The sequence below is a fragment of the Zosterops lateralis genome (genome assembly GCF_965231275.1).
Source record: "Zosterops lateralis genome assembly, chromosome: 3".
Lineage (NCBI taxonomy): Eukaryota > Metazoa > Chordata > Aves > Passeriformes > Zosteropidae > Zosterops > Zosterops lateralis.
Genome location: NC_139764.1, coordinates 18,677,160 through 18,690,962, shown reverse-complemented (window position 1 = coordinate 18,690,962; position 13,803 = coordinate 18,677,160). Strand labels below are relative to the sequence as shown.

The 13,803-nt window shown below is 40.6% G+C and overlaps 1 protein-coding gene across 40 annotated transcripts in view; it reads left to right on the top strand.

Annotated features, from left to right (window-relative positions):
- Window positions 1–13,803, top strand: part of ESRRG (estrogen related receptor gamma) — a 393,084-nt gene that overhangs the window by 159,019 nt on the left and 220,262 nt on the right. For 15 of the 40 annotated variants that reach the window (XM_083857969.1, XM_083857933.1, XM_083857970.1 and 12 more), the window contains one exon: window positions 6,967–7,120. The exons of 14 other annotated variants lie outside the window; for them this stretch is intronic. In XM_083857969.1, coding sequence (XP_083714095.1) covers window positions 7,086–7,120 — 35 coding nt within the window. In that variant the 5' untranslated portion in view covers window positions 6,967–7,085. The remainder of the gene's footprint in view (window positions 1–6,966; window positions 7,121–13,803) is intronic. 11 more of the 40 variants (XM_083857929.1, XM_083857946.1, XM_083857942.1 and 8 more) reach the window with 1 other exon arrangement.

Below are 13,803 nucleotides of genomic sequence, written 5' to 3'. Positions count from 1 at the left end.
CAGGGAGAGTAGAGCCTGTGATACCTCTGGTATTGATAGCGTTCCTACAGCAACTGCATTTTCCAGAAAGCTTTGTACTAGCATAGGATGCTTTTGGTTTATTCCCTTGTGTGGAGGGGAAAGGAAACTGTTTGTAGCTCATGGTAATGCCTTCCTGGGCAATTGATTTTAAAGAGTGCATCTCAGGATGTTTTGCTGTATGGAGTTGCACTGGAAGTGCGTCACTTCCAGTCTGTTTAATTGGAATCTTGGGTGACACTTCTCTGCTGCCTTATCCATGGATAGAAAGATGATATACATTTTAGCTTTAAGTACACTACAAGGTTGGAAAGTAAAGTTGAGTTTGCTCTGAAGCAGATATATTGGCTTCCCATGCTTTGAAGACAAATGGAGGCTCATCCATCGCTGCTACACCAGTATGCTGGTGCTGTTTCAGGCTGCTTTGGGTTAGGATTTCAGTTTGCCCTTCCTTCCTAATGGGGTCCCTTGGTGGAGAATGCCATCCAAGTGCAGGATGGATGAGGTGCCCTAAGGACCTGTATCAGGCTTGCCTTTTAAGCAGTTCCTTGCTGAACTGCGAACTGGACTTTTCTTGGAGTGCTGTGTGAGGATATGAATTCAACTTTGAGACGAAAAAATGAAACAAACACCATATACACTAGCATATGTCAGCCTGAAAGCACACAGTGGCAGTATTCATATCCATCTAAAATTATTTTCTTGCAATGCCTTCAGTATTTCCCCAGGGCTCCTTTCTTTGTTCCAACTCCCTGAGGAGGAGGCTGAGAAAAATGGCTGGTGCGTTCGCTTCGGCCACTGTCAGCGCCAGGCTTGCAGCAGAATTAATTCTGTCCTCCCTAATGACCATCAGTTACCTCCTTGCCAGGGAAGGGGCCCCTGTCTCTGCAGGATCATAGTAACGAAGTTTGGTTACACAGGAAAACACTCTGCAAAGGCTGGAGTGTTCCTGCTTGCCCGTGTGGCTGGGTGATACAGGTTTCTCTGTTGGGTGACACTTATCTGTCCCCAGGGTAGGCTATCTAGGAACAGCTGGCACACCTGATGTTTGGCATGTTACTGGTTTTGGTTTTTCTGTGAAAACTTAGCCACATGTTTCCTTCATGTTATGGGGGAAAAGATGTAAAAGAAGAGGGCAGGATGAAACAAACCCATGTGCTGTATTCACCGTGATCGTGTCCTCCCCTGGGATTCTCAGTTCCTTGAATATGTTTGTGAGCCCAGGTGGGTTTCCATACATAGGGAATGTTTCTTTGCATTGGGATGCATGCTTTCTTGAGGTTGGACTTCTCTTTAAATTTGTGAGTCCACCTTTCACATGAGTCCACCTGCACTCAATGCAAGTAATTTTCGAGGGAATGTTCCTTAATTTCAATAAATTCAGACAATCTTACACATGTGTGCAAAACTCATTCCTTGTTTTAATTACCCAGACTGGCACATGCTATGAACTTTACCTGTGCTGTTAGTTGGATGCTGTTGGCAAAAATGTAGGAGGAGAGTGTCCTAGAAGGGAGCACTAATCAGCAGATTCTGCTATGTTGTGAGCAATAGCTCACATGTACTAGGGTGTGAAGCTGAGCACGTCCCTTTTAAATGGTTGGTTTTGGTTTTAGTGTTGAGCCCAGCTGTTCCTTGAAACACTCTGTACAGTACAGTAATTTAGAGTGTAATGATCTTGTATAAGGAGGCAGATGTGAATCACAGGTGAACTACTTCTGAATGATGGCAAGGGTGTGAGCACTCCCCCTGCCCTTGTCTTTCCCCTCCCAGTCTCTCAGTCTCCTGGATTTATTTTCTCGTCTCCCAGATTTATTTTCTCATCTCCCACTGCTTTTTTGCAACACAAGTGGGCATGTTCCAAAATCAGTCTGATGAGCCTGCTATGTGCTGGTCGATTTGGTTCTCATGGTTGATTTTAATGTCTTTTTTCACTTTGCCTACACTAAGAAACCTACACTGCCTCAAGTAGCTATGAATACACCAATAAGTGTATGTCAAAGTCAGAAGCAAAACAGAGAACATGTCTTCACCCAAGATTTGGAAGTGGTAGGAAATGACCTCTTACCCTTCTTTTGCTTTTTAGATCTTTAAGCCCTAAGCCACCCTAAATCTACTGTCCCTATAAAAAGCTGCATTTTAAAAGGTTTTAGGAGGCTTGCTGACCTTGCAACCTACTTTGTAAGGAGTCTGCACCCACAGCTATTAAACAAAATTAATTTCAGCACTTTTAAATTGTTAATCTTGCACAAGACAACTTGCTTGCTCTCCAGTGATCCCACAGGTCATCATTCTGTGAGCTGCAAGCCATCACCAGGGTTCATGGCTCTCAACGTCGTGAGAATGCTTGTGGTCTCCCAATTGCCTTGCAAAATTAATTCCTCTCCCCTCCAGTTTCCTCCCCAGCAGCTCTTTGAGATCTGGGCTCTTTGGGAGCTCATTGTGTGTAGCAGATATTCACCAGTAGCCACGCCACAGATTATTCCCAATTTGAAGTTATTCTGTACTAACCCAGTTACTTCTCAACTCATGGGAGTGATCTTGGGGCAGCAGAAGATGAATTCAGGTAGGAAATGAGAGGTTTTGTCTTTCGGAGTGTTAGGGTTCTATTGAAAGGGTGATTTCTCTTAAGTTATGTTTCCTCATATCCGTGGGGCAGATGCTTTACCAGGTACTAATTTATTTTGAATCTTCTTAAGTTTATTTTTTCTGCCTGGCAATGAAACTCGGAAGCGTTGCCTTTTTTCCTCCAGGTGGGATAAGTGTGAACGCACTGGGGGTGGGGGAGAAAGTGCACGCTGTATCTGCTATTATCATGCCTGGTCGTCCCTGCTCCTTCCACCTCTTTTGTCTCTGCCACTCAAGCCAATTTCAGCCATCCGCCGACTCTCATTTGGGATAATAGCCTCTCTTTTTACTGTTGTCTTGTCATGTTTGATTCGGCAGCACAAGGGTTTTAAATTAGCCAAAACGTTTGCATGCTGGGCTTACTCCGCTGCCACTACCAGTTGTAGAGCCACTAAACCACTTGATGCTGAAATTGATGATTGCTCGGAAGGAATAAGAAATTGTTGGTGGCTACCGGGAAGATTCATTCACGCCGAGCCCCTTTTAAGAAACCTGGGGGGGAGGGAGACAGAGATTTCCTTGAGTTTCCTGCTGCCTGGCTGGTGGTTGCATTGTGCTTGTGCCAGGTTCCCGCTGAGTGATTACAGCCTTGCTAGGCTGCGTAGTTCCTGTGATTTCAACATAAAAACAGAAGAAGAAAAATATAGAGGGAAAAGAAAGGTGGGGGGGCGGGGGGATGAAGCTCCAAAGACTTGTAGTTCAATTCGGTAACATAGAATTGTGATGTTTTAACTCGCTTGCCCGCCTTTTTTTTGTCGTTGTTGTCTAATTTATTCCCCCTGGCTGAAAGTTTACTTGTTAGAAGTTTTACTCTGTAGGAAAACGACAGTATTGGCCTGCCTTTGTTGGTGATACTAAACCACAGCTGGGCTGTAAGCAGGTTTTTAATATTCTCTGGATTAAAAATGATCCATCAACAATGGGATCAGGGATCACCAAGAAACTATACAAACCACATAATAATACCCCCACATGCCCCCTAAATGCCTTTTACTTGTTTACATTCGTGTTTAAAGACATGAGGGGAGGGAAGTTATAAGGGAAAAGAAGATGACAGTGCTTGAGAAGCAGCAAAAAGAAAAAAATGAATATCGGATTAAATGTGAACAACTAGGGTTGTATGATGGATATAATTATATTTCAGAACTACGTACAATCACATATGCAAAGGGAAAGAATCTTTTTATTTCTAATGAGTGAATTTCTGTTTGGAGAGGGAGTATTTTGTTATTTTAGTTTATTTTTCGTATTCCACCGCTAACTCCTGGATTCCAGTGATGACAGGTAGTCAAATGGTCAGAAAGGTCAATAAGAGACCCATGTGTAACGGCTCAGGGTTTCCAAGTCCAAAGACAGACACTATCACAAAGTAGTAGCAATGTTAATTTAAAACAAAACAACCATCCAGACCCTCTATTAGCCACAGATGCAAGTTCCCAGACAGTTAGAAACATGGCTTCAGATATATAATTTATTACACAGTGTCACAAGTAAGACCCTAAATAAACATGTGGGAATACGATTGCAAGCCAAGTAAGATGTTCTCATTGAATCTAATATTGCTAACATTATTGTTACTAATATTCTAGCACTTTTTTCCTGATTACTAAGCCACATGTTCTCTTGCAAAATACAACCTTTCTCTGCCAAAACGAAAAAAAAAAAAAAATCTTATAAATTCGAAGGTGTTGGCATCCAACTTTATTTCTCATGCATGTAATAAATCGTGAAGAAATCATGTGAATGACTCAAGCTCTAAAAATACAAATCTAACTAAGAGGCCGAATCTCTGGGGCCCAGCAGTGGTGTGCTGTTGTGCAAGCCCAGCTCTAAGGGCTTCTGTCCATGCCAATTAGCAGTAGATTGGAAAGCCAGGTGACCATGATGGGTTTAGTCCTGTTATCTAACTGCTGCACTGTTCAGAATTGCTGATTTCCCTGCAAAATCATGACAGATGTATTACAGGAAAATATATTGGTTGAGTAGCTAGTGAGGGAGTTAATGCAAGGGATAATAAGTAGCTAAGGCTACGTCCTCCAGCAGACTTTGATGTGGTTTGATAATATATGGGACGGGTCAATCTGCCCTATTAGCAAACGTAGCCAGTTTATGCTCTACATACAAACTAGAGATTTGATAAAGCACTAAATTAGTTTTCACAAGGTATTAGATGTTAGATACTTAATGGGATCATCATGCTTTTGCTACACTTGGTTAGGATGTGTTCTGTAACAGAAGCATGCAGCAGCATGACATTTCACCAGGAAAGGAAGCATGTCTTGTGACTGAATCACGAGTCTGGGAATTAGAACGTCCAGGCATTGCTTGGCTTCTGAATTACTCTCTCCCTGACTTGCAGAGAGGTTTTCTCTTTTCACATCTGCAGGATGGGACTGCGTTCTTCCCTTTCCTCTTTGCCTCTTTGCAAAGCCAGCACTGCATTTAAAATGTATTCCTTTTCATCCTTGGGAGCAAGTAATCATGAATCTGTGAAGCTTCAGTCATATGAGACTAATTCTGTCCCACTCAGTATGTGCTGGGAAAGTCCCTAGACTTGATGTCAGATAATTTACAGGTTCAAGCAAATCTGGGTAAGAAACTTCAGTAGATTGTGAAAGGAGAAGCTGAGGATTTTGATGTACTGTCACATTCTGCATTTCCTCTGTGCCAGTGGTCAACTAGTAATTTAAAATGTAACTAAAACCAATTGTTTAGTAAAGCCAGTAACATTTTCATAGTAAAAAATCCATTGGCAAGATATGTCATGGGGGTACAAATCTGCACACCTGTACCCATTCTGGCAGTGGGAAGTGTAGGTGAAGAAGAGGTCAGCCTTCCTGGGGCCTCACAGCAAATCAGTCTGAAATGGGTCCTTGGTCTGACCACTCCCTTTATCCAAGCTGGTGTTCAGTCCATTAAATGCTGTAGACCAAATGCACATATTTGCTGTGAATAAGAACTTATAACTGCTGACAGTGGTGTGTGCCTGCAGCTAGCTTCAGAAAACTGTACTTTAAAACCCTTTAAGTGTTTTGTGTTTCTCACATGGGTCTAATTTTTTTGTTAATGTTATTTCACCCTCTCTGTTTACAGAAAATGTTCTTAAATACATTTGGAATGCATCATTTTACTTTCTCTAACATCTCAGTGCATATGCAAGTAACTGATCCTGAATGACCGCTGCCAGGCTTTGCACTTTGAGCGCTGGGGAGACATTCTTGCCTTTTTGTGAAATGCAGCAAGAGTGTCATGTATAAAATGATCCTGTTTGAAAGGATAGAAGCCGTATCCCAATATAGATCACAGTGGAAAATGACTCAAAATTACATGACAGCTTCTCCCCCATTTACCTTCCTCCCCTCCCTTTCCCTTTCTCAGCCTGTTTCCCAGTTAGGCTGTGGTAAGAAACACATCGTGTATTGTGACGTTTTAGTTTACTGTTACTAATAATCCCTATGTATCTTTCATTAGTGTGTTATTTATAGGATTGCAAAAGGGCATTGGTACCACTTGGCCTCTGAGGTGGTACTGCCACTGTCCCAAGGACTGAGATGATTTTAAAGGGAGCTGGGTTGCAACCTGGCCTTGGCAGCAGGCTTACCTAGCTCCAGCAGAAGCCTTGGGTTAAAATCCTAAAAGCCTATGGTTTAAAACCCGCTGAGGCCAGTGTGGGGTTTAGACGCTTTTATAAACAAGAAGACTTTGCCTCATAACTCCTGCTAAGCCTGCACCTGACGAGCTGCTTGGAGCTGGAGGGCTGTGTTTTCCCTAATAAATTCCTTTTTTTGAACCCACTTGTTAGTCAAGCGTTGTGCACACTAACTACAGCGAAGGCCCTGGGCATAAATTACTCTCACGTGGCACTGTCTCCGAGCAGCCCCCCAGTTATGGATTACTTTGTTCTCGACTTGACAGGAACATAATTAGAACTGTTGATGAAATCTACCAAATTGTTCCTCCGTGGCCTCAATGGTCAGGAAATTTGGCTGAGTCGTATTTGTCACCGACGTAAAGGCTCTAAACACTTCATATTAACTATGTTATTAATGTGCCCTCTAATCTGTCCGTGAATTGGTAACACTTGGAGGGAGCTTGTGCTCTAATAGCACCTTGTGATGAATTCATTGTAATGCTGTTCAAAAGTTTCTGGAGGGTGGGGAGAAAAAAAAAAAGGAAACCTTAATAAAAAGTGAGTATTTCTAGGTTGTTTCTTTTTTCTATATGTGCATTTTTTATGTTATGCAGTTTTGTTTTGTTTTGTTTTGCTTAACTGGAGATTCATTTAGGCTTTACATTGACAGACCGTTTTCTGTTCTATAGGATTTGCTGACATTTGGGCTGTTTCATTGCCAGAGGAGGCTTTGTGTGTCCCAAAGGAAGTGAGTGATCTGGCCATAACAAATCCTGCCAAAATATTTTAACACCGTTACGATTTTCTAATGCAATGCGTAGTGAATGTGACTAGGAAAGGATGGTGAGTCCATGAAGGGGGTTCTCTCCCTCTCCTCTGCGATTTGTCTGGTGGAACGAGCAGCCGCAGCTGCCGGGGGGTGGGAGACCGGAGGGGTGTGTGCCTCCTGAAGTGTGTCCCTTCAGATCCAGCAAGGGCTCTGGCTTAATCTTTAAACCGACCTTTCAGATTTTGGTCCTGCTCTTGAACTTTGCCAGAGTCCCGGGGTCACCAGAGGCAGCGTTTTAGTGATGTTAAAAAATGTGTTTTGGCTACTGAAAGTGTTCAGTAAGTTGAAAAGGGAAACTGTTAGACACTTATGGATGAGGGAGGGGTTAGTGGCTGAAGGTCCTAGAAGCTGACAGACTCAGACCTTCAAACTGAGGGGTTGTCTCATTCTTCAGAATAGTTTTGAGGAACATTAAGGTTGCTCTTAACTATATAAGCAACCTGCTTAAAGTGCTAGAACACAAAATTAAGAGTTCTCACATGTAGTGTTCAGGGGTGAAGACAATTCAGTCAACCTAATGTTTAGCTTAGAGCTGTAGGTGTGGGAAAGCTAAAATTATATTCCTCAGTATTCTCTAGAGCAGCAGGTAAATTAACTGCTGTTTTTCTAATACCTTGGTGATTTGTTTCTATTGAATTTATTACTGTCCACTCCCCTCTCTTTCTCTCCCCATCCCCCAAAAAACCCAACCCAAATATAACTGAAGTTAGTATTTGGTAAGCAATTTAAATCCTAAAACCAGTAAGCAATTTGAAATGTGCTGACTGCAGGATACCAGCCATCATCTTGTACCCAACAGGCAGCACGTTGGATTACTCTGGCAATTGGCTTCTGCACCAGGGTAAACTCATGTGTCTGTAGTCAGTTTTACATTTACATACTTGAAAATAAATAAAGTAGCTGGCCATGTGCACCAGCAAGTTTTGCTGAAGGTAGGAAAGCTACTGAGAAATAGAAAAGTTGAGCATGCCCACAGCCTTTCCCTGGTGGGCGTAAGTCAAGTCAGGCCTTTTGCTGTTGATGGTGTTTCCCACTTGGATGTTCCTCTGTGTGTTTGTCTTTGAATACCAGAGAGAATTACAAGTTCTCACACTCATCTCCTGAGCCCTTGTTCAGGTTTTCTGGGCTCGCACAAACATTCTGTTCCCTGTGGCCACCATATATGGCATTTCCCAGGTCCCAGGGGCAATGATGTCATCACAGGAGGAAAGTGTTAGCCTGGGAGTTAGGACTTACTTTTAGACTTTATTTTAGGATCTTAATATTCGTAAATGAAATGGGAATCTTAACTCCGCATTTTTCTCATGCAAATCAATCTATTTCTAGTAATGAGCAATTTAAGTATTTTTTTTTTAATATTGTAGTTGCCATCTCAAGAAATCAGGATCAGAATTCAGGATGCTCAAATTAGGTGTTAGTGCGCACAGATATTCTGTTGATGAATCTATTATTAGAATGAAGTAATACTTTACCTGCATCTGTTTCTTTTCACTGCTTTTGTCTCTTTTTCTCTCTCAGGTCATCTTGTCTAAGTTTATTCTATCTTTAATTTCACCTCACCATTTAATTCATTTCTACCAAAGCCATGGGCTCTTTAAGGACTTTCTGAATTATTAGGTCTTGTTACTGATTTCAGTGAGTTCAAAACTGAACTGCATTTTCTTTTGTTGTAGTCTTGTTTTATCAGTGTTCTAAAATGGGATGTTATTTGGAGCATTTTTCCCCAAAAGCATTCTTTATGCTGTCCTGGCTGTACTTCATCTGTTTTTCTAATATGCATTTGCTACTAAAAATTTTCTGTAAGTGAATGAGTATTGTATTATCCTTGAATGTCATTCATTTTCTGGGTATGGGGTTATTTTTGATTGTTTTTTTTAAAGTTTCTAGTGGAAATGTCATGATATGTATCCTGTATATACAAATCTAATTTGTCACTCAGTAGTCCCAAATGCATGAGGAGCAGAACTTAATCCTGATTTTACTTATTTGAGAATAGGAAGTAAAACTTGGTTTCGGTAGAAACCAAGACACTACTCAAGGCAGGGAGGTGAGGAATGGGAGTTTAATATCAGAATTGGGTCTTGGAATATTAATTTGGTAGAACTGTATTCTCCCACACTGTCAGCTGTGGAGAGCATATGCTCTAGGAGATGCTCATGTTCAAAATCAGGTTGCATAGTTAATCATTCTAAGAAATAGACTTATCACTTCATAAACTCTAGGAAAGACTGTTTTCTTTTCCAAACATTTAAATTACTGAGCCGTTTTATACATTAAAACCCAATTACGACTTGCATGATATTTCAAAGAGTTTTCAAAGCATTTCTTTAAGGAACTGTGCAAAGTCTGAGGCTCTAGCACTGAGTAGTTCATATTTTCAACTGTGTCAACTGTGGGCTTTTTTGCTACCAAAATATTATTTTGAGAATGTTCATAACCAGACTAATCAGTACCAATCCCAAGCAGCCAGTTCCAGAACATGCTGCAGGTCCCCTAAAACTAGCAAACTGAAATGCCAGTGTGGCCATTGAGCTCTAGAATATAGTGTAAAAATACTTCATTCTTCCTTTGTCTAAGATGTTGAAGACCAGGTTGAAGTAAAGTTTTTTTCTGCCACATTATGAAGATTACGTGCAAAACATATTCAGAGAGAAATAAAATCAAGATATGTTGCAGGATTTTAGAGAATGAGATTTACCTGTTACTGATCAGAAATACTTGTTTTAAACACCCCCTTCTTGTTTCTAGGGGCAAACTTAGTACTTGAGGTAGACATCAGTTTAAAAATGAAACCCAAGCCATCCAAAACTTCAGAATAATATTTTGTTTTACTAATTTGAGTGCTGGTTTGTCAGCAGAGAAGTGTATGTGAATCAGATCACACTAATTCTGTCAGGAAATGACTGCTGTGGTTGTGTATAATGCAGTAGCTAGGAAGAGGTGTGTTATAAATGTGAGAATATAAAAAATTCGCATGACACTGGCACCATGATGAGACCACTTACCAAAGGCACCCTAGTCTCCTGAGTATAGAAAGTTATTCCCAGACCTTCTGGGAATTAGTAGGATGGTGTTTGGTAAATGTTCCCAAATCAAGGCTTAGCTACCATGGCTATCAGGGAAAACGAAGTTAATAAGATGGAGTAATCCTACTTTAAGGGCCAAATAAGAGAGAGAATAAGTTTTCAAAATCAGGAACCTGCTTTATAAAGACCCAGGTTCCCTAATAGGGAGAAGCAAAGCTGTTTGCTTTAACAAAAATAACTAAAAGGAGACTAGACTGTTCCTCACTACACTCATTCTGAATCTTAGAGCAGAGCTGAAGTTGAGATGGGAACCTGGTGCTTCTCTTCATGAAGTATGAATGAAAGGTTGCAAAGATATTGGAATTTACTAAGTCAAGGCATACTTGTCATTGACTTCTCTTGCTAGATATTTAAAGTTCAAGTGCTTGTTTGCTTTAGTTAAGTGCTCTGAAGTGCTTTTGAAAGTGTTGGCCCGTTTATATAAACAAATTGAGAAACTCTATTGATAGTCTTCCCAGTCAGAGTATGTTACCCAATATTTGAATATCCTTCCTTGAGTCCCAACAAGATTTGCACTAGCAACTTCTAAGACACCTGAGGCTTTGTTAATGGAGCATTGTGTTATTTTATCATGGGCATTGCCAGAAATGCAGTTTCTTGGTTGCATACAACCATGAGGAGGAAATAGAGGGGAGTAAGTAGCTCAGAAACTTATTTATCCAGAACTTAAGTGTGACTTGAGAGGAAGAATGAGAGCTGGAGGCCTGATTTCCTCTTGGAACATTTGCAGTAGGGAATTAATACTTACATCTCTCCCACAGTTTTTTTTCCCCTCCTTCTTAGCTGTGCTAACTCAGGAATCTCTTTTAATGCTCAGAGTCAGGCAGCCAAATTTAAACACATTCTCAAACCATGGGAAAATCCTGTTTGCACACACATGGCCACTCACAGAAAGAAAGGACACTACCAACACTGTTAGTGAAGATGAACCCTGGGATGGTGTTAATGCACTTCCCCACGGTGATCCCTACCTGGCAGGGTTGTAGTGCTTCCTTACAAGTCGTTCTCATCAAAACACTGCTCTTCTGGAGTGATGTCCTTTAACCTAATGATACTGTTTGATACTGAAAGCCAAAGAGTGCCATAAGATTGTATAAAGAACTAAGCTTTATTTGAAGGGATCACTGGGGAGACCTTATCCAGTAAGATCAGAGCAGTTATCTCCAGAGAAAGTAAACTGAGTACCATCAGCAACTATCCCCCAAAATGCAATGTAGTGTGAGCAATAGGGAGTGCTATCTTTAAACTAAAACTGCATCCTTCTTTAAATAAAAGAAAACCAAACATCAGCTTGCCCTAATAATTGTAGTCTGCATGTGCAGTCTTTTTGCCTACATTTTGTACTGTTGGTGAGATTCAGGGGGTGTCATAAGCAGGTGAATTTAGAGCTGTTGCTAATTTAAACTGCATTTAATAAAACACAGGTTTGAGCTATTTTACAAATCAGTGAATGTGGCATGGTTTGAAGATTGCTTTTGTCAAGTTTGATTAGCTCAAAGAGAAACCTTTTCTAAATATTGGTTGAGAGATTAATCAGACAATGTAAGACCTTGAATTATTCCTCATCACAGGAAAACAACATAATGTATTATCTCATTTGAAGACTGGAAAAATGTAACTTTTGAGGATTTAAAATTTATGTTATAAAGATTCTACTCAAGGCAAAACTTTCGGGCTGTTCTTTTTTAAACTGACTTGTAATTTTTCCATATTATGCTTCACTTTCTACAGCGTATTCCCATATTACAAGCTGATAGTACCAACATCATTACATTGAAGGATGTTCTCATTATTGACTCCATTCTCAATTAATTATAAGTTTGTCATGTTTTAATGAGTAGGATTAAACTTTCATATTCCAAATATATGTCTTGCACTGCTTGCTTAGAAGCTTTCTAAAGAATGTGGCTGATTGGCTTCTCTGAATCTGTACAAGGAAACAAAATATTCTTTGTGCACCTTAAAAAGTGTTTACTGTATTTACAAACACTTGCAGAAAAGGTTTAACAGCGCTCTGGAATAAAGTATAGAATTTGGGCAAAAGCTTTGCTGCTCTTTAGCCTTCCCTGTCACAAACTGTTGTTGTCTTCACTAAAATAGAAACTCATACTGATCTCTGTTATGTCCTATAAAATAAAGGATGGCAAAAAGGAGAGTAGCACTGATGTATTTCAGGAATACCCTAAGTTATGCTGGGATTTATTGAAGAGGAATACAAATCACCCTAATTTTTACTGGGTGGTCTGTATTCCTCTTCAAAAAATCTCACCTTCCTTCTGTAGCCTTTTTTACTCTCCCCCCCAAATTAGAAGGTAGTTGTACTTTTACTTAATTGCCCTTTCTTTTAAAAGCGTGGTACATTTGCATCACAGCTGCTGCCACCTGTGCCTTTCAGATTCGGTCCAGTGCGGCTCTGCAGGGCATCTATCAGGCTTTCTCTCCCAACTTCGGTGTGCATTATTAGATCCTGTTTGCTAACATAGATCCTGGTCATATTTCCTAGCAGAAGTTTTATGTTCATTGTCTTTTATTTCCTTGTACAACTTCACACTTTTCTCATTAGTACAGATCAATTAATTTCTAAAAGTGCTTCTTCTTTTGCTTATTTGCCTGCAAAACATACACACAGTATGGATGTGTTCTAGCCCTGCTTTGGGTTCACTTCTGCTGATTTCAGTATCCTTAGGGGTTTTTTTCTCCCCAGTCTATCAGTAATAATTAGATACCTGTAAACAAAAAGCACCAGTAAGTTTGGAGTCTGTGTCGATGTAGATAGGTGTCATAGTAAGGGCAGGTAAGCAGATTCCTCAGCAAAAAGAAAACCTTTTATTAAATATGTTTTTACATTGCCTGTTTAGCCCGTGTTGAATTAAAAGTAACCTTGCAATGTGAATAGCAATGTCAACTGATATCACAGTCTGGCTAATAACACAAGAGCATGATTTCAAGAGGGTTGGACCAGCATGGCCCACACCAGGTAGGAGCCCAAAGTCCTGGTAAATGCTGGGCATCAATCTACACCCCAGGCTATTTCTCATGAGACCTGTTACCACAAATAGCCTGTGGCTACATTTGGGTATTCAGGTTTCGACAGGATGTGGCTGCTCTTTCTCACTTACCAGATGGCTTTTCATGTACCATCACCTGTCCTAGCCTCACTAACAGAGTTGTGACAAGAGCTGTCCTGATGGTTGTGAAAGCTGCTTTCTGCATGTGGCCATCATAATTATCACATGTGGGCACCTTTATTTAGCAAGTCCACACATACATTACTGGTGCAAATGTCTTATGTTTGGGTACGTTCATTTTATATCTTCATTTTATCTCACTTAAAAAATAAGTCTGGGGTGGTGATACTTCACAGCCTAATCAGAGATTTAAACCTGTGCAAAACCTGCTTGATCTAAGGGATCAGGCTTTGCATGTCTGTATGACAGGGGATGAATTTCTTCATACTCTCCTGTTCGGAGGAGCATCTGTAGCTCAGTTGTGCCTTTGCACTGGTTGAAAGTAATTTGGTAAATCTCAGGCATGGCAATGGAAGTTTTATACTCCACCTCCCCATCTCCATCCTCAAGCACACTTTGTGCATGGACCATCCCTATCATCAG